Source organism: Procambarus clarkii, chromosome 18 (assembly GCF_040958095.1).
Source record: "Procambarus clarkii isolate CNS0578487 chromosome 18, FALCON_Pclarkii_2.0, whole genome shotgun sequence".
Classification (NCBI taxonomy): Eukaryota; Metazoa; Arthropoda; class Malacostraca; order Decapoda; family Cambaridae; genus Procambarus; species Procambarus clarkii.
In genome coordinates this window covers 33,814,286-33,842,000 of record NC_091167.1, presented here as the reverse complement: position 1 = coordinate 33,842,000, position 27,715 = coordinate 33,814,286, and the positions used below count along the sequence as shown (strand labels likewise).

General features: G+C 47.1%; 2 protein-coding genes and 5 non-coding genes across 8 annotated transcripts in view; 4 read left to right on the top strand and 3 right to left on the bottom strand.

Moving 5' to 3' along the window:
* The window catches only part of LOC123754599 (galactosylgalactosylxylosylprotein 3-beta-glucuronosyltransferase P), a 117,293-nt gene extending 110,334 nt beyond the window's left edge, over positions 1-6,959 (bottom strand). Inside the window, exon 1 of one of the 2 annotated variants that reach the window (XM_069326486.1) lies at positions 6,595-6,959. The gene's annotated coding sequence lies outside the window, so the exon portion shown is untranslated. The remainder of the gene's footprint in view (positions 1-6,594) is intronic. The other variant, XM_069326487.1, reaches the window with a different exon arrangement.
* TRNAS-AGA (transfer RNA serine (anticodon AGA)) lies at positions 338-419 on the top strand. The gene has a single exon. It is a non-coding gene; the product is annotated as a tRNA-Ser (tRNA).
* LOC123754596 (uncharacterized) lies at positions 2,942-27,274 on the top strand. The gene is made up of 4 exons (XM_069326800.1): positions 2,942-3,006; positions 4,372-5,061; positions 9,928-11,630; positions 26,802-27,274. The coding sequence occupies exons 1-4, from the start codon at positions 2,942-2,944 to the stop codon at positions 27,272-27,274; spliced, it is 2,931 nt and encodes a 976-aa protein (XP_069182901.1).
* On the top strand, positions 9,132-9,213 carry TRNAS-AGA (transfer RNA serine (anticodon AGA)). Its single transcript has one exon. It is a non-coding gene; the product is annotated as a tRNA-Ser (tRNA).
* On the bottom strand, positions 13,032-13,113 carry TRNAS-CGA (transfer RNA serine (anticodon CGA)). The gene has a single exon. It is a non-coding gene; the product is annotated as a tRNA-Ser (tRNA).
* On the bottom strand, positions 18,555-18,636 carry TRNAS-AGA (transfer RNA serine (anticodon AGA)). The gene has a single exon. It is a non-coding gene; the product is annotated as a tRNA-Ser (tRNA).
* TRNAS-AGA (transfer RNA serine (anticodon AGA)) lies at positions 20,794-20,875 on the top strand. Its single transcript has one exon. It is a non-coding gene; the product is annotated as a tRNA-Ser (tRNA).
* Positions 27,275-27,715: the final 441 nt, after the last annotated feature.

Here is a 27,715-nt window from a genome sequence, read left to right as displayed (position 1 = left end):
GCCTTTCCAACTTTTGGTCAGTAAAAGAATCAACTCAGTCCTCACGGCTGCAGACTTCGTTTAATGATATATCATATAAATAAATGACTTAAAAATAAAAAACTATTTATGCCAAATTATTTATATCATATTATTCACGTGATCATTGCAGTAATGGGTAGGTACCCAGGAACTAGGCAGCTGTTGTGGGTAGCATCCTGAGAAATATCAGTCGATGATCTCGATAAGTCTAATAGGCTTCTTATCCAAAAAATGGGAAATCATAAAAATATTATGCACATTAAAAAAATCACGTTAAGTTCAGTTAATAACAGGCATACCAACCACCTTATTTCAAGCAGTGATGGCCGAGTGGTTAAGGCGTCTGACTAGAAATCAGATGGGATCTTCCCGCGTAGGTTCGAATCCTACTCACTGCGGTCCTAGGCATAGATGTTTTAATCCAACCCTGACCAACTAGCACTCGTACCCCCTCAAAAGGCAATGTCTTCCAACAGAAAACGGGGTTTAATAATTCATAGACAGCCAGCCCGATTTGGCCGGTGAAGGTATTTATACCAGCAGCGAGAGGGCCATGCAGGGGTGGCTCTCACGGAGGGGGGGGGGGGGAATTGGCACCTGGCACCAGTAGGAGTCACCTGGCACCAGTAGGGGTCACCTGGCACCAGTAGAGGTCCCCTGGCACCAGTAGAGGTCCCCTGGCACCAGTAGAGGTCCCCTGGCACCAGTAGAGGTCCCCTGGCACCAGTAGGGGTCACCTGGCACCAGTAGAGGTCCCCTGGCACCAGTAGAGGTCCCCTGGCACCAGTAGAGGTCCCCTGGCACCAGTAGAGGTTCCCTGGCACCAGTAGAGGTCACCTGGCACCAGTAGGGGTCACCTGGCACCAGTAGGGGTCACCTAGCACCAGTAGGAGTCACCTGGCACCAGTAGAGGTCCCCTGGCACCAGTAGAGGTCCCCTGGCACCAGTAGAGGTCCCCTGGCACCAGTAGAGGTCCCCTGGCACCAGTAGAGGTCCCCTGGCACCAGTAGAGGTCCCCTGGCACCAGTAGAGGTCACTTGGCACCAGTAGGGGTCACCTGGCACCAGTAGAGGTCCCCTGGCACCAGTAGAGGTCCCCTGGCACCAGTAGAGGTCCCCTGGCACCAGTAGAGGTCCCCTGGCACCAGTAGAGGTCCCCTGGCACCAGTAGAGGTCCCCTGGCACCAGTAGAGGTCCCCTGGCACCAGTAGAGGTCCCCTGGCACCAGTAGAGGTCACCTGGCACCAGTAGGGGTCACCTGGCACCAGTAGGGGTCACCTAGCACCAGTAGGGGTCAGCTAGCACCAGTAGAGGTCACCTAGCACCAGTAGGGGTCAGCTAGCACCAGTAGAGGTCACCTGGCACCAGTAGGGGTCAGCTAGCACCAGTAGAGGTCACCTGGCACCAGTAGGGGTCACCTGAGACCAGTAGGGGTCAGCTAGCAACAATAAGGGTCACCTGGCACCAGTAGAGGTCACCTGGCACCAGTAGAGGTCACCTGGCACCAGTAGGGGTCACCTGAGACCAGTAGGGGTCAGCTAGCAACAATAAGGGTCACCTGGCACCAGTAGAGGTCACCTGGCACCAGTAGAGGTCACCTGGCACCAGTAGGGGTCACCTGAGACCAGTAGGGGTCAGCTAGCAACAATAAGGGTCACCAGGCACCAGTAGAGGTCACCTGGCACCAGTAGAGGTCACCTGGCACCAGTAGGGCCCACCTGGCACCAGTAGAGGTCACCTGGTACCAGTAGGGGTCACCTGGCACCAGTAGAGGTCACCTGAGACCAGTAGGGCCCACCTGGCACCAGTAGAGGTCACCTGGCGCCAGCAGCGGCTGCTGGCTACAGCTCTGCTCTCTTTCCTATAGTAAATATTCCCCCCCCACGTTGCTATTACCGCCTTTAAGATTCAATTAAACTAATTACAACATTCTCTTGCAATTAAAGACACATAAAACATTGATATTAACCCTCGTATGAGTAAACTTGGCGAGATCTTGGCGTCTCCCCGTGTAACGTTAATGGTTATGATAATGGTAATGGCATCTCTGCGGGGCGGTCAACATGGGTGTAATGTTGATGAGACACATGCAGCCTCCGCTCTCTGTCTTCAGTGTCCTCATGCATCAGTGTACCGCTCTGGCCAGGAAAATAAGAGAACGGGTTGCTTGCCAAACATTAAATTTTGCCCCGAGGGGCGAGTTTGTTGGGCAGCGCCACTCATCTTGTGAGTGGACACACCGCCATAGTGACAGTATTGGGCAGCGCCACTCATCTTGTGAGTGGACACACCGCCATAGTGACAGTATTGGGCAGCGCCACTCATCTTGTGAGTGGACACACCGCCATAGTGACAGTATTGGGCAGCGCCACTCATCCTGTGAGTGGACACACCGCCATAGTGACAGTATTGGGCAGCGCCACTCATCTTGTGAGTGGACTCACCAAAAAAGCAGCACTACAAAGCCTAAGTAAAAATCGGGCAGAAAATCTTGCAATAGTTGCCGAACAATGTCACCTGCTGTGTGTATACCAGCAGTGTCCGCCCCGATGGTCCAGTAGCCAAATATAAATTAATAAGCAAAAGCTATATAATTAAATATAATTATAATTACCATAATACCAAATAGCGCTAGCACACCATCCTGGGGTGTAGTGGTTAGCACCCTTGCTCACGCGTACCGCAAACGAGAAGACCTTGGTTCGAACCCCAGGGTAGGAGGGTACGACTGGACTGTGATCTTTCAATAGCGTTCCTGGTGCACCCAGCAGCCACTGGGAACCAGAATGGAAAGGCAGGGATATTCCAGTAAAATATTGCGAGACAGATCTGGGTTATGTTATCTCCTCTAAGGCCCTATTGAGTGACTCAGGTCATCTTGAAATCTGGTCGAAAGTTATTTAACAGTGAATGGTTTGGTTATGAAACCAAACTTGTTTGGTTATGAACTGTGGGATCTTGACAATACTGACCTTGGTAAGCTAAAGTGAGTATACAGGAAATTTAAAGGCGGATCCTAGATGTTCTTCCTAACATTCAATACAATCTCCTGCCTGCCTGGCCTGTTGGTCACATCTGTACTTCAATAATTCACAAATTAATTATTTGTTTTTTGTCTGAAAGGAATCTATCATCCAGCAAACACAATAAGGTCTTTTTCATGTAATCTGCATCATTGGTTGATCAAACGTTTTAAAAAATATAAACCTGAGTGTAAACAAAAAATTGTGACTTAAAGCTATGGAACGGAATAAAACAAGTCAGCCGAGAAAGCCTCGATACTCTGAGCTGGATACTTGAGATGATCTTGAGGTTTTCTTGAGATGATATCGGGGCTTAACGTCCCCGCGGCCCGGTCCTCGACCAGGCCTCCTCTTTGTTACACATCTCTAGGAAGCAGCCCGTAGCAGCTGTCTAACTCCCAGGTACCTGTTTACTGCTAGGTGAACAGTGGGCATCAGGGTGAAAGAAACTCCGCCCATTTGTTTCCGCGTCTGCCAGGGATCGAACCCGGAACTTTAGGACTACGAATCCCGAGCGCTGTCAACTCAGTCGTCATCCCCCCCCCCCCGACGGCTAGGGGGTTCCCCATGATTATTAAAGATTTACTGTCACAGAAAAAGGGCCTATTTATTCCTGTCAAATTTAGAAAACATTAACGCTACGTCTATTTATAAGGAGTTTGATTCAAGGAAATCCGCGGCTCAGTTGGAACAGCACAGTTCAGCGGCGCGGCAAAATTTGTTGAACATTCATGATAAATTTCGTTATATGTTGTTTAAATTAGACGACTACATTATCTGTTATTGTGTCCTGTATTTTGTAATGCATCCGTGAAGGTCGACAGAATTGTAAAAATCACTGTTGCCGAAACTGTAGTTGTTCTGTTCTGAGCATTATATGATTATTAGCCCCTTACCGTTTGAATCATTCAGAGTATAATTACAATAAACCCGTGTTATGATGTAATTATTAGACAACTCCAGGTTTCCATCGCCCAACATAATCGAGCAATAATGGCCAAGTGATGATGATGTTCTCAACAAGAACACTGAAAGTTGCACGAACCTAATGTCTTTGTTAGCTAGTCAGTTGTGTTTGTTTTCATCCTGATATTATATCTTTTACTGTATTTTTACTTGCTGGTGATTTCTTAACGCGTTGAATAGTGTTTTTGTTTTATCTGGAAACCGGTCAGCAAGGACTGGAGGACATTTAGAGCGTGACTCTCTAACATACTCCCAGTCACTGAGGGAATTTCCATTAATAATTTCTATATATATTTATTATATTTGTTATGTATAATTACTCTCAATATCAGTAATTTAAGTGTGTACCAATTCTTCACCAGCTGTGATTGGCACCATCTGCCTGGCACCGTCATGACACCACCCACACTGTCTGGCACCGTCATGACACCACCCACTCTGTCTGGCACCGTCATGACACCACCCACACTGTCTGGCACCGTCATGACACCACCCACACTGCCTGGCACCGTCATGACACCACCCACACTGTCTGGCACCGTCATGACACCACCCACACTGTCTGGCACCGTCATGACACCACCCACACTGTCTGGCACCGTCATGACACCACCCACACTGTCTGGCACCGTCATGACACCACCCACACTGCCTGGCACCGTCATGACACCACCCACACTGCCTGGCACCGTCATGACACCACCCACACTGCCTGGCACCGTCATGACACCACCCACACTGCCTGGCACCGTCATGACACCACCCACACTGCCTGGCACCGTCATGACACCACCCACACTGCCTGGCACCGTCATGACACCACCCACACTGCCTGGCACCGTCATGACACCACCCACACTGCCTGGCACCGTCATGACACCACCCACACTGCCTGGCACCCTCATGACACCACCCACACTGCCTGGCACCGTCATGACACCACCCACACTGTCTGGCACCGTCATGACACCACCCACACTGCCTGGCACCGTCATGACACCACCCACACTGCCTGGCACCGTCATGACACCACCCACACTGCCTGGTCATAGGTCCGTACATGTCATGTCCGCCACCCGCCACATGTGGACGCAATACAACACCTCACCAGGATACACGCCACATGTGGACACAATACAACACCTCACCAGGATACACGCCACATGTGGACGCAATACAACACCTCACCAGGATACACGCCACATGTGGACACAATACAACACCTCACCAGGATACACGCCACATGTGGACGCAATACAAGACCTCACCGGCATACACGCCACATGTGGACACAATACAACACCTCACCAGGATACACGCCACATGTGGACGCAATACAACACCTCACCAGGATACACGCCACATGTGGACGCAATACAACACCTCACCAGGATACACGCCACATGTGGACGCAATACAACACCTCACCAGGATACACGCCACATGTGGACGCAATACAACACCTCACCAGGATACACGCCACATGTGGACACAATACAACACCTCACCAGGATACACGCCACATGTGGACGCAATACAACACCTCACCAGGATACACGCCACATGTGGACGCAATACAACACCTCACCAGGATACACGCCACATGTGGACGCAATACAACACCTCACCAGGATACACGCCACATGTGGACGCAATACAACACCTCACCAGGATACACGCCACATGTGGACGCAATACAACACCTCACCAGGATACACGCCACATATGGACACAATACAACACCTCACCAGGATACACGCCACATGTGGACGCAATACAACACCTCACCAGGATACACGCCACATGTGGACGCAATACAACACCTCACCGGCATACACGCCACATATGGACACAATACAACACCTCACCAGGATACACGCTGACTTACACTTACAGTTTCCAACTGTATTCCTGCTGAAGCTCTTCGTCAACGCTACAGCGTCAATCTAATTCAGCTTAATAACACCCTTTTTACATGGAGTTACTTCCTCAAAAAATTGACATTGTTATTCGACTGTCGCTTTACTTAAGATGTGATTAATTACAGGGCATCATAATATGGCAAACAATGGAGTTAATTTAATAGCTTTGTCCCTGAAGCACAACGAGACTGTTAAACTACCAAGGGGCCAGTTTCACGAAGCAGTTACGCAAGCACTTACGAACCTGTACATTTTTTCTCAATCTTTGTCGGCTTTGTTTAGAATAATTAAACCGTTCATGAGCTCCGAAACACCAGGAGGCTGTTTATAACAATAATAACAGTTGATTGGCAAGTTTTCATGCTTGTAAACTGTTTAATAAATGTAACCAAAGCCGACAAAGATTGAGGAAAGATGTACACGTTCGTAAGTACTTGCGTAACTGCTTCGTGAATCTGGCCCCTGAATTCCTCAGGCGCTTATTATACGGGTACGTCCAACCTATTCGTACACACGAAATATCCATAGTAATGATAGCAAGTCCGAAAATGCCGAACACCTCTCATTCTCGGTTACTTGGATCTCTAAACTATAGCTATGGAAACAGATGGAAATGTGAACTTACCGGAAAAAGCGACATTTGAGAATCGAGGAATTACTCACCTTGTAGTAAAGGTTGAATGAGCAACTGATGGGGTTCGTACCTAGTTTAGTGAGGTCAGACTGGGGGGGCAACACTGCCTGCGGCAGACTCACATCCTCAGATCTTGCAAGGCGTCGTAAACACTCAACACAAGGCGAGAAACACTAAAGTAAAGATTGAAAGTACCGACAAGTGTGTAATTTTGCCACAGCAGTAAAGTGTCTTCAACAGGTGTTTCCAGCCTAACACTACACTTTCCTGAGTCAGCACTTAATCACGTACGGAGGCAGCGCCTCACTCGTCACAACGCCACCTTAACTAAGTAAGGTTAACTCCTTAATGATGTGACCCGCCGCAGTAAAGGTTAATATGGAGTTCCTATTGCAACCCGTCCTCACACTAGGCTGTTAATTACTGTCCGTCCTCAAAATAAAGACCCAAAGTCCATTCCATGCACCCGCCAAACCCCCTGTTTATGAACGAAAAACGATTTACACACGACTCACAACTGCTGACGTTCAAACACTTCCGGCAACCCGTCTTCGACTCAAGTCCATTACATCCAGCGGTCGACCCCACAGACGCATTCATAAATTTTAACTTGCTGTTCATTCAAAACAAGAATTTTCTCAAATATAAATTAATATTATAATATATTAGCATATTGTGCATATATAGGCATAGGTTAGGTTAGGTATTTAGGTTCGGTTGGCGATTATTTGCATTTGTAGTACGTGGGTGAAGCATTTATAGCGATGTGGTTCGAACAAAACTCGTCAGTGAAGCACTTGTTCCGGAAGTGTTCGAACGAAATCAGTTGTGAGTCGTGTGTAAACCGCTTTTCATTCATAAACAGGGGGTTTGGCGGGTGGATGGAATCACTTTTGGATCTTTGTTTGGAGGACGGGCTGCTTCCTGAACAAGTGCTTCACTGACGAATTTTGTTCAAACCACAACGCTATAAATGCTCAGCCTGTCCTCCAAACAAAGATCCAAAAGTGATTCCATCCACCCGCCAAACCCCCTGTTTATGAATGAAAAGCGGTTTACACACGACTCACAACAGCTGACGTTCGAACATATCCGGAACAAGTGCTTCACTGACGAATTTTATTCGAACCACAACGCTATAAATGCTTCACCCACGTACTACAAATACAAATAATCGCCAACAGAACCTAAACACCTAACCTAACCTAACCTATGCCTATATATGCACAATATACTAATATATATAATAATATTAATTCATATTTGAGAAAAGTTCTGTTTTGGATGAAGAGAGTGTTAAACTTGATGAATGAGTCTTTGGGGTCGACCGCTGGATAGAATGGACTTGGTCCGAGGACGGGTTGCCGCGGGGCAGGGGCCAGATTAACGAAGCAGTTACGAAAACACTTACGAACCTGTCCATCTTTTCTCAATCTTTGGCGGTTTTGTTTACAATTATTAAACAGTTAATAAGCTCCGAAGCACCAGGAGGCTGTTTATAACAATATCAACAATTGATTGGGAAGTTTTCATGCTTGTAAACTGTTTAACAAATGTAACCAAAGCCGTCAAAGATTGAGGAAAGATGAACACGTTCGTAAGTACTTGCGTAACTGCTTCGTGAATCTTGCCCCAGATCGTTAAGGAGTTAACAATGCTTAGTGAAGGTCGTGATGTGACGAGAGTGGCGGAAACGTTTAAAGTGTTAATGGAACACCTTCACTGCCGGACAAGAGCAGCAAGTGTTGTCACAGTGAGTTACAGGGACTGAATGTTGTAATGTTATAATGGGTCCGGGCACTTGAATTAATCGTTCCTTGTCTAGCAGGATCCTAAAAAGTGCATTGTTATCGGCAGGAAATAAACAAGAAACCAGGCCAGGAAACCCTACAACTTCTGTACGTGACTAAGTGTCGACTCGGGACAGTTTAGTGTTAGGCTGAAAATACCAGTCGAAGAAAAACCTTTACCGCTGTGGCGAAATTACACACTTGACGGCACCTCCAATCCTTGGTTCAGTGTTTTTCCGTCTTGAGTGTTTACGACGTCTTGCAAGATTGGTGGATGTGAGCACGTCACAGGCAGTGTTGCCCCCCAGACTGACCTCACTACTACCAGGTACTCCAGCGTCCTCAACCCTCAGGACAAGGTGAGTAATATAACATATAGTGTTATGTAGAGTAACTTAACATATAGTGTTGCAAAACAGTATTTCTAGGGCTGATAAGTTATCATTCTGGTGTCGGTATTTCCCACTTCCGCGTTGGTACTTTCCCCCCTCCACGTCGGTACTTTCTCCCCTCCACGTCGGTACTTTCCCCCCTCCACGTCGGTACTTTCCCCCCTCATCGTCGGTACTTTCCCCCCCTCATCGTCAGTACTTTCCCCCCGCCACGTCGGTACTTTCCCCCGTCCACGTCGGTACTTTCCCACTTCCACGTCGGAAAGTACCGACGTGGAGGCGGAAAGTACCGACGTGGGGAGGGGGGGGAAGTACCGACACCAGAATGATGACTTATCAGCCCTAGAAATATTATTTTGCAACACTATATGTTAAGTATTCTCAGCAGTGATGGCCGAGTGGTTAAGGCGTCTGACTAGAAATCAGATGGGATCTTCCCGCGTAGGTTCGAATCCTACTCACTGCGAGACGGTTACTTTTCTCGCGTCACTGTTGACAAAATAAACAAGACAGATGTGCCCTCTGGCGCCACAGGTGGCAACTGACGTGCGCGAAGCCTTAATTTAGTCTTAATTAAGCCTTGGTCTTCAGAACATCTTGTGTAGAAAGTCCTGTAGCGCAGTAGTCTACATCCTCGCTTTATAATAGAGGACCGGGTGGGTCAGAGACGGTTAGGCACGTTTCCTTCCGCCTCATGCACCTGTTCACCTAAAAGTAAACAGGAGCAACAAGGAAAAGAAAAACGCCAAGCAAGCTTCCTGTCCCCGGCGATTAGAAACCTTGATTGGTGAACCATTTAATTGAAACTACTTTCCATCAGGCTCAGTCACTATTACTTTCCTGGCGCTAATCACTATAATGACCCGTACGCAAGAGTCAGCACAGTCACAGTACACAAGAGTCAGCACAGTCACCGTACGCAAGAGTCAGCACAATCACCGTACACAAGGGTCAGCACAGTCACCGTACACAAGAGTCAGCACAGTCACCGTACACAAGAATCAGCACAGTCACCGTACACAAGAATCAGCACAGTCACCGTACACAAGGGTCAGCACAGTCACCGTACACAAGAGTCAGCACAGTCACCGTACACAAGAATCAGCACAGTCACCGTACACAAGAATCAGCACAGTCACCGTACACAAGAATCAGCACAGTCACCGTACACAAGAGTCAGCACAGTCACCGTACACAAGAGTCAGCACAGTCACCGTACACAAGAGTCAGCACAGTCACAGTACACAAGAGTCAGCACAGTCACCGTACACAAGAGTCAGCACAGTCACCGTACACAAGAGTCAGCACAGTCACCGTACACAAGAGTCAGCACAGTCACCGAACACAAGACTCAGCACAGTCACCGAACACAAGACTCAGCACAGTCACCGAACACAAGACTCAGCACAGTCACCGTACACAAGAGTCAGCACAGTCACCGTACACAAGAGTCAGCACAGTCACCGTACACAAGAGTCAGCACAGTCACAGTACACAAGAGTCAGCACAGTCACAGCACACAAGACTCAGCACAGTCACCGTACACAAGAGTCAGCACAGTCACCGTACACAAGAGTCAGCACAGTCACCGTACACAAGAGTCAGCACAGTCACAGTACACAAGAGTCAGCACAGTCACAGCACACAAGACTCAGCACAGTCACCGTACACAAGAGTCAGCACAGTCACAGTACACAAGAGTCAGCACAGTCACAGTACACAAGAGTCAGCACAGTCACAGTACACAAGAGTCAGCACAGTCACAGTACACAAGAGTCAGCACAGTCACAGTACACAAGACTCAGCACAGTCACAGTACACAAGAGTCAGCACAGTCACAGTACACAAGAGTCAGCACAGTCACAGTACACAAGAGTCAGCACAGTCACCGTACACAAGAGTCAGCACAGTCACAGTACACAAGAGTCAGCACAGTCACCGTACACAAGACTCAGCACAGTCACAGTACACAAGAGTCAGCACAGTCACAGTACACAAGAGTCAGCACAGTCACCGTACACAAGACTCAGCACAGTCACAGTACACAAGAGTCAGCACAGTCACAGTACACAAGAGTCAGCACAGTCATAGTACACAAGAGTCAGCACAGTCACCGTACACAAGAGTCAGCACAGTCACAGTACACAAGAGTCAGCACAGTCATAGTACACAAGAGTCAGCACAGTCACCGTACACAAGAGTCAGCACAGTCACCGTACACAAGAGTCAGCACAGTCACCGTACACAAGAGTCAGCACAGTCACCGTACACAAGAGTCAGCACAGTCACAGCACACAAGAGTCAGCACAGTCACCGTACACAAGAGTCAGCACAGTCACAGTACACAAGAGTCAGCACAGTCACCGTACACAAGAGTCAGCACAGTCACCGTACACAAGACTCAGCACAGTCACAGTACACAAGAGTCAGCACAGTCACAGTACACAAGAGTCAGCACAGTCACCGTACACAAGAGTCAGCACAGTCACCGTACACAAGAGTCAGCACAGTCACCGTACACAAGAGTCAGCACAGTCACCGTACACAAGAGTCAGCACAGTCACCGTACACAAGAGTCAGCACAGTCACCGTACACAAGAGTCAGCACAGTCACAGTACACAAGAGTCAGCACAGTCACCGTACACAAGAGTCAGCACAGTCACAGTACACAAGAGTCAGCACAGTCACCGTACACAAGACTCAGCACAGTCACAGTACACAAGAGTCAGCACAGTCACCGTACACAAGAGTCAGCACAGTCACCGTACACAAGACTCAGCACAGTCACAGTACACAAGACTCAGCACAGTCACAGTACACAAGAGTCAGCACAGTCACCGTACACAAGACTCAGCACAGTCACCGTACACAAGGGCTGTACGGTGAGACACACTTCAACGAAACAATACAATAAAATAGTGAATAAATAAGAGAAAAGGGAATACAAAAATAAGATATAATTTTAGGTATATATAAAATAAGATAATAATAGTTGTATAAAATAATAAAAAAGTGGAGGGGTGGTAGGAGAAGAAAATACTGAAATGTTCAAGAAGAATTCACGAGGTTTTCTCAAAATGCCCTATAATTTCTTCTCCGAGGCTATGGGTCCCTCCAGTTGCACCCGAGGTGATAATATAAGTACTATACTATAATAGAGGTGATAATATAAGTACTAAGTAATATAAGTACTACTATATAAAAACTAATAAAAATAAACTGAATATGTAATGTTAAAGCATTTACTATTTTAATCAAATTACTGATAACATGAATTTTCCATTTCCCAGGACAAACTTGGCCACTAAGAAGACGTTGGCTCGTGAAGAACTTTATCTCTTAATTACAAAAAAATGTTCTTCCTTATCTGTTTTTGTCATTCTCACGGTGGCACTCAATTGCGTATTGTCATTTACGCCGGTAGAGAAAGTTTCTAAATGGTCTCTATTTCCATCAGTCCATCAACTCCATCCATCATCAACTGGAAACATCTATTTCCAGTTTCTTTTTTTTCCGCATTTCGACTCACGGCGACACCACACACACAGAGCAAGAATGACATTTGGGTTGAAGTTATCTATGTTATCTCTCACTCTCTCTCTCTCTCTCTCTCTCTCTCTCTCTCTCTCTCTCTCTCTCTCTCTCTCTCTCTCTCTCTCTCTCTCTCTCTCTCTCTTGGAACTTTGTATACGATCTGCACCTTCCTGAAGAGCCATCACCTGTACAGGTGGCCCTGCAGAGCCAGCACCTGTACAGGTGGCCCTGCAGAGCCAGCACCTGTACAGGTGGCCCTGCAGAGCCAGCCTGCATAATGAGCACCTACATATCCAGCACCTGCATAGTGAGCATTTGTATGCCACCAGACCTCACTCCCCGCCTCACCACCTAGTCACACACACTCATCATCTCCGCCGACGAGCTCATTCTAAGCTCAAATGACCAATTTGCATACCATTACCATTATTATCAGTCAATATTATTACCATTTTTCGTTATGAATACAAGGCCATGACTACACTTTATTAAACAAATTAACAACAGATCTAAAACAGATGTTTTCAGCAACAGTCTTCCCAATTTATTTTTATTTTTTACTTTCAACAACACATTTATAAAATTCTAGATTTAGTATAAGGATTACTATCGTCCAGCAGTTCCTAGGAAAACGTCCTATGGAGTACGATTTCATAACTGGTCATTCGTCACCAGGCGGCCGAAGCCACACATTCCTAGTTTATGTGGAATACAAGTCGCGCAGTCAATGCCAAAAATGTAAACACTGTCGCAGTGAGTAGGATTCGAACCTACGCGGGAAGATCCCATCTGATTTCGAGTCAGACGCCTTAACCACTCGGCCATCACTGCATGTACTACAAGTTGTATAAACTTTCACACACATACAACGCAACATTTGCACGCTTGGTATGCCGTGGTACTCGCTATACTTCCATGTCTCTAGCTTGAGCTCGTATAGCACACTATATAACATATTATAAATACTATATACATGTTCATATATAGAACACTGAAACAATAGTCTTCTGTTGAATGATCTGTTCTGGTTTTGCTATTGTCTATCCCAAGCGGGGCAGAAATGGTTGGGCACGTTTCCTTTCACGTAATATCTCTGTTCACCTCTCAGTAAATAGGTACCTGCGTTACTTACCTTGTGGCGAGTCTGGAGGGGGTGGGGATCAACGTCCCCGCGGCCCGGTCTCTGACCCAGGCCTCCTGGTTGGTGATCCGGTCAACCAGACTGTTGGACGCTATACTGCTCGCAGTCCGACATATGAATCACAGCCTGGTTGATCAGGTATCCTAGTCTTGCTCCAAACCCACCCAACTGGGCGGCAGCTTTATAGTCATGTGCATGCATTACCTACAGTAAGCAAATTTTGGATAATTCGCTAAGATTCCTGGCAGTACGTCATTATGCATAAAATCCTTATATATTTCTTGCAACACACCCGACACGCAATATACCAATAATTCTGCACAGTAACTATTCAGTACAATGACATTGAACAAAATTGCATCCCTTCTCTAATATTTACACCCTTATAGCTCTTCCTCCCCTTGTGGTGTCTACTCTCTCTCTCTCTCTCTCTCTCTCTCTCTCTCTCTCTCTCTCTCTCTCTCTCTCTCTCTCTCTCTCTCTCTCTCTCTCTCTCTCACTCTCTCTCACTCTCTCTCTCTCTCTCTCTCTCTCTCTCTCTCTCTCTCTCTCTCTCTCTCTCACTCTCTCTCTCTCTCTCTCTCTCTCTCTCTCTCTCTCACTCTCTCTCTCTCTCTCTCTCTCTCTCTCTCTCTCTCTCTCTCTCTCTCTCTCACTCTCTCTCACTCTCTCTCTCTCTCTCTCTCTCTCTCTCTCTCTCTCTCTCTCTCTCACTCTCTCTCTCTCTCTCTCTCTCTCTCTCTCTCTCTCTCTCACTCTCTCTCACTCTCTCTCTCTCTCTCTCTCTCTCTCTCTCTCTCTCTCTCTCTCTCTCTCTCTCTCTCTCTCTCTCTCTCTCTCTCTCTCTCACTCTCTCTCACTCTCTCTCTCTCTCTCTCTCTCTCTCTCTCTCTCTCTCTCTCTCTCTCTCTCTCTCTCTCTCACTCTCTCTCTCTCTCTCTCTCTCTCTCTCTCTCTCTCACTCTCTCTCACTCTCTCTCTCTCTCTCTCTCTCTCTCTCTCTCTCTCTCTCTCTCTCTCTCTCTCTCTCTCTCTCTCTCTCTCTCTCTCTCTCTCTCCCTCTCTCTCTCCTGCTTCCTATCATTTCCTTCCCTTCCTTGCTTCTCCTCTATATTCACAATAACTATTCTGAACAATGACATTGAACAAAATTGTACCCTTCTCTAATATTTACACCCTTATTCTCTTCTTCCCCTTTTGCTGTATACTCTCTATTGCTTCCTATCATTTTCTTCCCTCTCTTGCTTCTCCTCCCCTTCACTCATGCCCCCCCAACCCCCCTCTACCTCTAGCATAACCATTGCGTGAAACAATACTGGCCAAGAGGAAAATGGGTTAGAATGACCGTTACCCATTACACACTGGCTCGGCTCCAGTCTCTGACTCCCGTTTGGACACGCGAAGAATAATCAGGCAACCGTGGCTCTCTCACATCACAGGTCACGGCCATACTTCCTGATGCAGCGGCTCAACCCATCATAGTTACATGACTCCTGTCGTTGTTCGTTTTTAGAGTCCGCTACTCGGAACAAAATTTCCATGTAGCACGGGTAAATAGTGAGCCCGTAATGATTCCTGACTTTGTACACTCAAATACGTACAAATTTAATAAATATTTACACCTAATTCATGTGTGCCTGCGGGAAACTCGAACCCATAGGGCATCAGAGCAACCCACTTAACCTATTTACGACTTCAGGCGAGTTGACATCACACCGGATCTGTCCTCTGAAGCAAACATCAAAAGGCTATCATCAGCAGCGTATATTCGGTTGGCCTAGATAAGAATTGCCTTTAGAAATTTTGGTAAGGAATCATTCAGGACCTTGTATACCACATATGTCAGACCAATCCTGGAGTATGCAGCTCCTGTACCTAATCAAGCACAAGACGAATTTAGAGAACGTTCAGAGGTACGCTTACTTAGATTAGTACCGGAGCTGAGGGGGCCATGAGCTACGAGGAAAGACTACTGGAATTAAACCTCACGTCACTAGAAGACAGAAGACGTAGGGGAGACAGGATTACCACATACTAAGATTCTCAGGGGGGGAATTGACAGGGGTAGACTAAAGATAAATTATTTAACTCGGAGTGATATATGACACGCAGTGGAAAAGAGGTGGAAACTTAGTACTCAAATGAGACACAAATGACAAAGAATTTTCTCAGCGTCAGAGTAGTTAACAATTGGAATGTATTAGGCAGTGATGTGGTAAAGGCAGACTCCATACACAGTTTCAATTAAAGATATGATAAAGCCCAATAGGCTCAGGAACCTGTACCCGAGTTGGCTGATGATTGAGAGGCGGGACCAGAGAACCGAAGCTCAACCCCGGGAAGCACAACTACGTGTGTACACACACACACACACACACACACACACGCACACACACACACACACAAAATCACTCACGCAGGCGAGTTTAATCAAAGATGAAAGATGACCTAACTCCAGCGATTCTCCTCCTGCAAATCAAAGGCAGAAAACCCGAGTTCACCCTGAAAATCAGAGACGCACGCCATGATCCACTGATCACACGATAGCAACCACAGACATGACCAACCAGAGACATGACCAACCAGAGACATGACCATCCAGAGACATGACCAACCAGAGACATGACCAACCAGAGACATGACCATCCAGAGACATGACCAACCAGAGACATGACCATCCAGAGACATGACCAACCAGAGACATGACCAACCAGAGACATGACCAACCAGAGACATGACCATCCAGAGACATGACCATCCAGAGATATGACCATCCAGAGACATGACCATCCAGAGATATGACCAACCAGAGACATGACCATCCAGAGATATGACCAACCAGAGACATGACCAACCAGAGACATGACCAACCAGAGACATGACCATCCAGAGACATGACCATCCAGAGATATGACCAACCAGAGACATGACCATCCAGTGACATGACCAACCAGAGACATGACCAACCAGAGACATGACCATCCAGAGATATGACCAACCAGAGACATGACCAACCAGAGACATGACCAACCAGAAAACATTCTGATGTTAATTTTTTTTGGTCTATATTCAACATCGTGAATCAATAATGTCTTTTCCGTTTAAGCTATTCAATTCCCTACTTAAGAGAATGTGTGTTTTAAGTAACTCAACAGTTCTGTCATATATGGAGAGGATATACACGTCAGACACACTCTTGAGTCCATCAGTGATGATCTTACTGCTTGTGCGTCTTACTTCAGACACAAGTATGATTAAGTGCAATCAGGGTCTTATTATATCATAAGTGATTCACAAGTCTCTAGACAAGGCAATTTACATATGCTGCGAGTCAGTTACACAGTTACTAATCCTGCTCCGAACCCATCAGACTTGTCGACAGGTCTACATGCAGTCATATACATGTATTATATCCTAATAGTTCCTGATGCTATCAGGAGAAAGCGCCATGCCATCACGACTATAAGCACTTGCAAGGGATCAGGATAAGGATTTGGAATGGAATAAATGGTGGCAATTGTTAATGTCATATCATTTTGAAGCGTTATACACTGGATTAGCGCCATTAGCTCTCTCTCTCTCTCTCTCTCTCTCTCTCTCTCTCTCTCTTAGATTAACATCCACACTGGATTAGCGCCTTCTGCTCATAATTACCTTACCGTTGGACCCATTAACCTTGCCGGTACAGATGTGAATCACCTGAACCCTCTCTGAAATATTCATTTAACGATGTTGAGTTCACAGAGTACATGGAGAGTCTGCATGCCACCATGTGCTATTTACATACTGGGCGACGACTCAATGTGAATCTGAGGGCAGGAGAAGAGGAAGTGGGTGGACATAGTCTGTGTGTGAAGAAGCGGACAGTGTGAGAAGCTGGATATATTGTAAATTTGGCTGGGTGGAAGCGGTTTGTAAGAAGGAAATGAATGTATTTGTCTGTTAAATATATGACAATTTCAGAGCAGCAAAGTAACACCCACCTGGTGAAACATGCGTGGCTGCTAAGCATGACTGCTGGCCACTTGGACAGCTTCGCTAGACTATATGAACTATATAATATACTATATAATAGACTAGACTATAATAGACTATATTACGGCTTTTGTCTCAAGAGCTAGCTATACGATACTAAAAAAAAACCTCCGTCTCGTTGGATAGTCATGCAAGGCCATGTGATCAGAAGTCTGCATTGGCAAACTTTGGATGCAAAATGCGGATGTCTTCAAGAGCACAAGATTGGATCAAGTAATTGGAAAGCTCCAGGTACCACATACCAGCAGGTCTGAAGGGTCGAATGATTAGATATGCAATAATGCAGTGTGTGAAATCATGACCCAGTTCCTGATCACAGAGTTCACATCAAGAGTGCTCAGGATTGGGAGCACTCTTGGTGCTCCCAATCAGGATTGGGACGCACTGTCTGGTGGGGTGCATGAGGTGCACTGTACACCTGGTCTTATGAAGCTGTTTTTTTTTATTATTATTATTATTATTTTCTACCACAGACGTGGCCACACATTTACAATGCTAACCAGCATATATACATTTTCTTCTGTCCTCCATGGACAGGGTTAGAGAAGTGTTAAACATATAGTTCAAGGGTTTATTGAACACTCAACCACAGAAGGTAATTCGGTGCTTTTAAAATGCTAAGCTAACCTACATACGTAAATACATAGATACACAGATTTACGTATGCCCTACATAAAGTGTTCGATGTGTCTTTTACATAGTGTCATTAATGTGCATTTACAAAGGTGAAATGTAATTCCGTGAAGCTGTGGTTGCTGCTGTGGTGACTGCTGGGGAGTGTGGTGGTGCACGGGGGAGCCAGCAACCCACAGTACACGAGTGGACATAATAAAATACAGTTTATAATTTCCGTATCTTCAGTTGTATACCTTTAGGTTCAAACTTCAGGTTGTGTATACCGTTCATCCCAGCCTTGGCTGCGGACACTTCTCACACTTGTAGCACAAGAAGTAATGGTGAATGATGTTTTTGACGGTTCAAAGGCTTTTAGCGAACGAGTTTCTTCCTTAACTTTGATCAAACTCTTAAAAATAATACGTTAAATGGACCACACAGCAAGTGCTTTCTCCTTTCGTCAAAACATGTTTATGAACCTCGCAGTGAGTAGGATTCGAACCTACGCGGGAAGATCCCATCTGATTTCTAGTCAGACGCCTTAACCACTCGGCCATCACTGCTTGTAGCAAAGGCAAAGAAAGTTAATATAGTATTTCCTTCCAAGTAGCCTCGCACGGGTTATATTTGCAAGGCTTGAGACAGCAGGGGCGCTAGAGGGTTATAACTTGAGCTAGGCTGCTGGAGGGTGGGTCGGGGCCTCTCTGTGGGTACGAGAAAAAACAGCCAAGACCGTATAGTGAATTCCGAAGCTATCGGCCAAGAACATTTAATTATTTTCTGTGATACTCCTACAGATCCTTCCAATTAAATAAGAAATTTCTTTATTCATCCATTAACTGACCTAATGGCTTGGTGCTTTCCCCCTGATACTTTCCATCCTTCCCAATAACTGACCATACCCAACACTGTTCAACCCGACTGACCAAGTGACACACTATTCGCAACGTCTCGTCCTAAAGGCACCAGAATACAGCAATTTCAAAATATTCTTCCGAAAACCGTCAGTTAGACATAGGGAAAGGGGGGGGGGGGAATTTGCGACAGGTTCAAAACTCCATCATTATCATTCACTACTTAGGATAAAAACCCATATTTACTTGTGTATATGTGAAATTTATGTAAGGAAATTACATAAATATGGAAGTAATGTTGTTGTTTAAGATTTGCTACTTGTAACAAAAAGTTCCAAGTAGCACGGGCTATGGTGAGCCCGTAGTTATTATGGAAATAAGGAAATTTCACATATACACAAGTGTGGGTTTTTATCCAATGTTATTATATCTATGAGAAGACATTACCATTACTAATTCACTCCTTAGTCTTAAAAGACATATATAATGAGCGAGAATGAAGCTCCTGTGACTTACATTAAAAGATTTCGTCACGTTTTGATAGCTGTTCAACCACCTATAATTCCTGTACAATATCAAAACGCTAAAACATAAACAAAAATCATTTATCACAATAAAAAAAAGCGGGGTGATGTTTTACGCTGTTGTTGCTTTAAATTTAGCTACTCAGAACGAAATGTCTATGTAGCACGGGCTATGGCGAGCCCGTAAAACGCTAATCTATGAGTCTTTATAGCGACCACCTCATTGGTTCCATACATTAAACCCCGCGTAGATTTATAGGACCTGACAAATCCTATCAACACATTATAGCGTGGTAATATTTTTCGTCGTGGAATAAATTCCAGCAGTCGTCGAAACGGCTTATTTTCCGAGGGTAACATGTTGGCAGCAAGTGATGACCATGAAGTGATGAGGGCTGTATGTTGTGTTGATGGCACACTGGTCTCTGGTACCCACGGCCCGGCTTGGTCTACGTCAGATATATATGGACAGAATTATGACGTGCTATGAATATGTTTTTGTTGTCTGTGCAAGTGTGTTTTGTGTGTATGAGTGTGGCCTGTGTGTAAAAGTTTTGCATGAATGGGTGCATGTGTGTTAGTGTGTGTGTGTGTGTGTGTGTGTGTGTGTGTGTGTGTGTGTGTGTGTGTGTGTGTGTGTGTGTGTGTGTGTGTGTGTGCAGTGTTTGAGTGTTTACAGGTGCGTTGTACAAGTGTTTATAAGTTACTTTGTGTATTCTCAAGTGCTTGCAAAGTGGAGCTTCAGTTCCTGGGCTTTGGCTTTGTAAGCGTTGGTCGTCTGGCGTAGGGAGGGCTTCCCTGCCACATGGATAGGGAGTATTGATTGCGGAGTGGTTTTGAAGTGATTACTGCGAGGGTACATGCACCCAGCGGACGGGTTGATGACTTAATTGTGCGTATCTGCCTAAAGCCTAGTGCACTACAGTGGTCCACAGCCTCGATTCGTGAACGCGGTTCCCGGGGTCGATTCCTTGGACATATTTCCTTTCATCTGATGGGCTTGTTCACCTAGCAAGCACTTGTACAGCGATGGCCTCGCTACTTGCGAGTCGCCGTTCGATCCCCCAATACTCCAAGTGGCTGGGCACAGTTCCATCCTAATTTCCACATATTCTGTCCGCAAGTGCTGTGTAGTCAGTGGCATAACACTTATCTTGCCTAAGATTGTTACCTGGGAGATAAGCAGCTGTTGTAGGTTGCATCTTGGTGAAAGTCAGTAGTTCAACTTAAGGAGGTCCTCCATACAAGCCAAAGTACAAGCTTCCTGTAACTAATAACGAGCATATTAAACATATAGTAGGTCTGTGTATTTTACAATACAACACTAAACAGATTGTTACAAGCAGTGATGGCCGAGTGGTTAAGGCGTCTGACTAGAAATCAGATGGGATCTTCCCGCGTAGGTTCGAATCCTACTCACTGCGACAAGGTGTGGGTTTTGAAAAAGGATATGGAGACTTGTGGTTTGAATTTTAAGCGTTTTTTTCTTTATCATTTGATTACCGAGAACGAGCCCTTTAATCCACCAAACTTTCTTCTCTTGAAAAGAGAAGGCTTGAAAAACACTTTACACAACTCACAGTTGATGTTCGAATTTTTCTCGAATATTGCTTCACTCTCCTCCTGTGTTCGAATCGTACCTCTTCAATGCAAATAATTTTCAACAGAGCCTTAAAACTTTGCCTAACTATACACCAAATTCCAGTATATAAAAACATATATATTTACCCTAACACAATACTGACCTTGACGAGGACAGGACGCCGGCGCCTTGTCAAACGGAAGAATTAGGAATTTGAGATCATACCGATTTTAAATACACAGTTCATTAAAATTTCAGCCCGTCATCAACAAAATTGCTCGTTAATCAAGCCGTCAAGCCCTCCGTTTATGAATGAAAAACACTTTACACACAAGTGGCGCCAACCCGTCCTCGACTCAAGTCCATTCCATCCAGCGGTCGACCCCACAGACGCATTCAGAAATTTTTACATGCTGTTCATTCAAAACGGGAATTTTCTCAAGTATAAATTAATATTATAATATATTAGCATATTGTGCATATATAGGCATAGGATAGGTTAGGTTAGGTGTTTAGGTTCTGTTGGCGATTATTTGTATTTGTACTACGTGGGTGAAGCATTTATAGCATTGTGATTCGAACAAAATTCGTCAGTGAAGCACTTGTTCCGGATATGTTCGAACGTCAGCAATTGTGAGTCGTGTGTAAACCGCTTTTCATTCATAAACAGGGGGTTTGGCGGGTGCATGGAATCACTTTTGGATCTTTGTTTGGAGGACGGGCTGCATGGCGCACAATTGATGTTCGAACATTTCTCGAACACTGCTTCACTGACGACCTCCGCTCGAACCGCAACTCAATATATCAGCCCGTCCTCATAAACAAAGGCCAAAGTCCATTCCAATTTCAATTTCTTTCTTTATTATACACCCCCATACACAACCCGTTAGCGGTGGTGGAAAGGGTTACATAGGCACATAATCGGTTCAGGAACTGAACCCCATAGTTCGTCTAGTTCTAGTTCATAGTTCGTCCTAGTTCGTGAATAACAATCTTCCATCAGATGGGAAGCCTTCTTGTTTTTACACAGGTATATGTACAGGAGCAGACGACATCTGACTCCTGTTAGCAAACTTAAGAGCTTTATCTACCCATAGCTCATAGTAAGTCTTACCCTACTAGTTTTCCCTGGAATACGAGTCGCCAGTCGGTTAACAACCAGGTACCCAATTACTGCTGGGTGAAAAGGGGCAAACAGTTAAGAATTTGTCATCCCAGCCAACCAGGACTCTGACTCTATGACCAGGACTCTGACCAGGGAGTTAAGCAGCTGTTCTGGGTTACATCTTAGGGAAGGTCAGTAGTTGGCCTAGGGACCTCGAAAAGAGTGGCAGGCTTCCTGTCCCCAACTAAGACTTGTAATAAAATAGGATTGCGGTAGTACAGTTTGGTTCGTTCTCTGTTCACAATCGTGCATCCTGGGTCCGAATCCCAGGCGGGACGGAAATGGTTGGGCCGTCTCAAATCAGCTAATGCCTCTGTTCACCTAATATTAAGTCGGTATCCGGATTTAGTCGACTGTTGTGAAGTTGCATCCTGGGAAGGGTCAGTAGTTCTACTTGGGGTGGGGGGAAAGACCTCGATATAAATCTAACGTGTAAATCTAATACACATGCTGTCTACCTGTCTTCGACGTAGTGAATGAAATAGTTTCGGAACGTTTAAAATAGTTGGGCGTGTCCGCAGTGGACCGTTTTCTCTCACAGTCCTCCTCCGTCCATGACGTCACGGCGCCTACCACTTGGAAACTGCCTGAAAATATACAATAAAGACATGTAAATAAGAAACCACAATTCGATTTTTTTTTCATTAGCACATTTAGGTACATCTCCTTATGTGTGCCGCTGCTCCCCCATACACTGTCGGGGAGTACCGTGCGTGTCAGGAACTAGCTACGTGACACTGAAAGTCCCCATCATACAGTAAGGTTATAGTCACATACAGAAGCATGAGATCTGCACAGGCAAAATCGGGATGCATTATGAGGATATCCTCAAGAACACGAGTCTGGCAAAGAAGGGCATGGGGGACATGTTGGGTAATCCGCTGGGGAGCTGTAAAAGGGAGGGGGGGGGGCCTGTTGCTGAGTGGACAGCGCTCAGGACTCGTAATCCTTGGGGACCGGGGTTCGATCCCCGGTAATGGCGGAAACAAGTGAGCATAGTTTCTTTCACCCTGATGCCCCTGTTACCTAGTAGTAAATAGGTACCTGGGAGTTAAATGAAAAACTGTGACTTTTTCACTGTGTGAGTGAAAAAAAGTTGATTGATTGATAGTTGAGAGGTGGGCCGAAAGAGCAGAGCTCAACCCCTGCAAGCATAACTAAGATTGAATACTCAATCTTCCAATATATTCTCCCCTTCTGATATCCAGCCGTAAATGTCTGCGGCTTATGTGTCGTCCTCTCCAGCAGCGTTCACCTCCCTAGTGTCAGCGCCAGCATGCCGGGCCTTCCACTCATACCGGATAAGGTTCCTCAAGAAGCTACCTGCCAGTCAGCGTTGATAAATAATATGCAATGTGAATTATATGTATGATGGACGCAGGGCAAATGGGAGTCGATGGTGGTCGGTCTTTGTTGATACTTGAGCAATCCTTCCCTCCTCCCTCTTCCTTCCCACCTCCCCCTCCCTCTTTCTCTCCTTAGAGCTAAGACCCAAGAAGCGGGAGTAAGTTTTAAAAACCCCAGGAACAGTAAGCTCAAAACAGAGCGTCTGTCCGCATTCCCGTCTCAAGGGCGACTAGATTATCACGGGACAGAAAATAGCGTGGGAAGCCGTCCAAGGCGGATATTGTGGTGGCGATGTTATCGTTCCTGAATTATCCTAAGTGTGTCTATTTAAGTGTGTTGTTTGGATGAGTGTGTGGGAGCGCTGAGGGGTTTTTCTGTGTAGCTGGACAGGGAGGGTAGGGGGTAGGGGGGGGGAGGAAGAGGAGGTATAACGAGCTGAGAGGGAAAACCATTGCCTTACAGGTGTTAAACACTCCGCTACATGTGGGTAAACTCTTCCCAACAGGTGTGTAAATCATGAGATCTTACACCACCTAAACAGGTGTGTAAAAGCTTCACTACTGGTGGTCACTACTCTGCCTGCCCCCACACAGCCCCGCTCCTTAGTGGCTGAGCCCGTAGTGGCCAGGTAAATCCACTAGGGGCTCACCATAGCCCGTGCTACTTGGAACGTTTTGTTCCGAGTAGCTGAATCTAAAACAACAACAACTGCCTGCCTCAAGGCTGCGCAGTTGGGTCCCCTCATTGGATCATTGAGTCCCTTTTCTGGGTTGTCTTCGATGGTCTCATTCAAGGTCCCGAGTCAACTTATTCAAGTTTCCGTTCGAATCTCTCAGCCTATACCATCTGGTCTTCGAAGGTATTAGCTCTCAATCGTTCATATGTGATCCAGGGTCTTTAACATTAATGCCTTATACTGGCATATCTTGAGGTTATCTTGAGATGATTTCGGGGCTTTTTAGTGTCCCCGCGGCCCGGTCCTCGACCAGGCCTCCACCCCCAGGAAGCAGCCCGTGACAGCTGACTAACTCCCAGGTACCTATTTACTGCTAGGTAACAGGGGCATTCAGGGTGAAAGAAACTTTGCCCATTTGTTTCTGCCTCGTGCGGGAATCGAACCCGCGCCACAGAATTACGAGTCCTGCGCGCTATCCACCAGGCTACGAGGCCCCTACCCTAGGCCCCTACGAGGTAGGGTCAGGCATGCCTGAACCTACTGTGTGCTTTCTGGGGGCTCTACCCTTGATGGTGCAGGACCCTTTAGACTGATTGTTAATTGTGATTTACCCCTAAGACTGATTGTTCATAATTTATGAACCTTTCTGTTTATGCCCAAAGCCTCAAAATACAATTCTCTGTGATTTTAAGCTCATATTTCCTTTCCATATAGTGATGAAGGTCAGCCATAATCTGCTCAGCGCCATAACTTTGATAACGCCCCTGAACATCCCAACAAAACAGCATTGGCCTTACCGACTGCTTCAGTAAGGAAAGTATATAATGAGATATCTTCTGACATAACCCAGTGACATAAACACGATTTTGCTGTTACTGAAATGACCATAACATAGCTGCAAAGAGTAAAATGGAATGCCTTGGAAAGTTTTGACCTTGATTTTGGAGCGACTCGGCTTCCTGGAGCAGGTGGAGAGTATACATTAACTACCGTAAACTATCAGCGCACGAAAAAAAACTGGTAACCTTAGTAAACTAACTGATAGTGTCTGAAGGTAAACCGGTGTAATGCGTGTCTTCCTCCTGCTGTTAAATGTAAGGTGGAAGTCAGGAATACTCGCTTTGGTCAGTGTCATATGTCCGTGTTCCATGGCTGATAATGCGGTGTTGCGTGGTTGTGGTGCGGTTATGGCGGGTGTTGAGCGGTTGTGACGGGTGTTGAGCGGTCGTGGCGGGTGTTGAGCGGTTGTGGCGGGTGTTGAGCGGTTGTGGCGGGTGTTGTGCGGTTGTGGCGGGTGTTGAGCGGTTGTGGCGGGTGTTGTGCGGTCGTGGCGGGTGTTGAGCGGTCGTGGCGGGTGTTGAGCGGTCCTGGCGGGTGTTGTGCGGTCGTGGCGGGTGTTGAGCGGTCGTGGCGGGTGTTGAGCGGTTGTGGCGGGTGTTGTGCGGTTGTGGCGGGTGTTGTGCGGTTGTGGCGGGTGTTGAGCGGTTGTGGCGGGTGTTGTGCGGTTGTGGCGGGTGTTGTGCGGTTGTGGCGGGTGTTGAGCGGTTGTGGCGGGTGTTGAGCGGTTGTGGCGGGTGTTGTGCGGTTGTGGCGGGTGTTGAGCGGTCGTGGCGGGTGTTGAGCGGTCCTGGCGGGTGTTGTGCGGTCGTGGCGGGTGTTGAGCGGTCGTGGCGGGTGTTGAGCGGTTGTGGCGGGTGTTGTGCGGTTGTGGCGGGTGTTGTGCGGTTGTGGCGGGTGTTGAGCGGTTGTGGCGGGTGTTGTGCGGTTGTGGCGGGTGTTGTGCGGTTGTGGCGGGTGTTGTGCGGTTGTGGCGGGTGTTGTGCGGTTGTGGCGGGTGTTGTGCGGTTGTGGCGGGTGTTGTGCGGTTGTGGCGGGTGTTGAGCGGTTGTGGCGGGTGTTGAGCGGTTGTGGCGGGTGTTGAGCGGTTGTGGCGGGTGTTGAGCGGTCATGCCGGCTGGTGTTGAGCGGTCGTGGCGGGTGTTGAGCGGTTGTGGCGGGTGTTGAGCGGTTGTGGCGGGTGTTGAGCGGTTGTGGCGGGTGTTGTGCGGTTGTGGCGGGTGTTGTGCGGTTGTGGCGGGTGTTGTGCGGTTGTGGCGGGTGTTGTGCGGTTGTGGCGGGTGTTGTGCGGTTGTGGCGGGTGTTGAGCGGTTGTGGCGGGTGTTGTGCGGTTGTGGCGGGTGTTGAGCGGTTGTGGCGGGTGTTGAGCGGTCATGCCGGCTGGTGTTGAGCGGTCGTGGCGGGTGTTGAGCGGTTGTGGCGGGTGTTGAGCGGTTGTGGCGGGTGTTGAGCGGTTGTTTTGGGTGTTGAGCGGTCGAGGCGGGTGTTGAGCGGTCGTGGCTGGTGTTGAGCGGTTGTGGCGGGTGTTGAGCGGTTGTGGTGGGTGTTGAGCGGTTGTTTTGGGTGTTGAGCGGTCGAGGCGGGTGTTGAGCGGTGGCGAAGGGAATCTTAAGCAAGGCTGGTTAAAATTTTATGGTAACTGCGAGACAGGATCAATAGTCCCAAGAATACATTGTGATCAATACACTATCTTAAACGTTACCTCCTGCCAGTAAGCTTTACTGTACGATCTCTGCTTCCCAGTCCTGTCCAGGGACGGCCTCTACTCTCCTATACTGTCCAGGGACGGCCTCTACTTTCCTGTACTGTCCAGGGACGACCTCTACTCTCCTGTACTGTCCAGGGACGGCCTCTACTCTCCTATACTGTCCAGGGACGACCTCTACTCTCCTGTACTGTCCAGGGACGACCTCTACTCACCAGTACTGTCCAGGGACGACCTCTACTCTCCTGTACTGTCCAGGGACGACCTCTACTCTCCTGTACTGTCCAGGGACGACCTCTACTCTCCTGTACTGTCCAGGGACGACATCTACTCTCCTGTACTGTCCAGGGACGACCTCTACTCTCCTGTACTGTCCAGGGACGACCTCTACTCTCCTGTACTGTCCAGGGACGACCTCTACTCTCCTGTGCTGTCCAGGGACGACCTCTACTCTCCTGTACTGTCCAGGGACGACCTCTACTCTCCTGTACTGTCTAGGGACGACCTCTGATCACCAGTACTGTCCAGCGACGACCTGTCCTCACCAGTACTGTCCAGCGACGACCTCTACTCTCCGGTACTGTCCAGGGACGACCTCTACTCTCCTATACTGTCCAGGGACGACCTCTACTCTCCTGTACTGTCTAGGGACGACCTCTACTCTCCTGTACTGTCTAGGGACGACCTCTGATCACCAGTACTGTCCAGCGACGACCTGTCCTCACCAGTACTGTCCAGCGACGACCTCTGCTCACCAGTATTGTCCAGCGACGACCTCTGCTCACCAATATTGACTCGGGGACGACCTCTGCTCACCAGTATTGACTCGGGGACGACCCCTGCTCACCAATATTGACTCAGGGACGTCCTCTGCTCACCAATATTGACTCAGGAACGACCTCTGCTCACCACGATGTAGGCTCAGGAATATGTACACCAGTCAACTGATGTA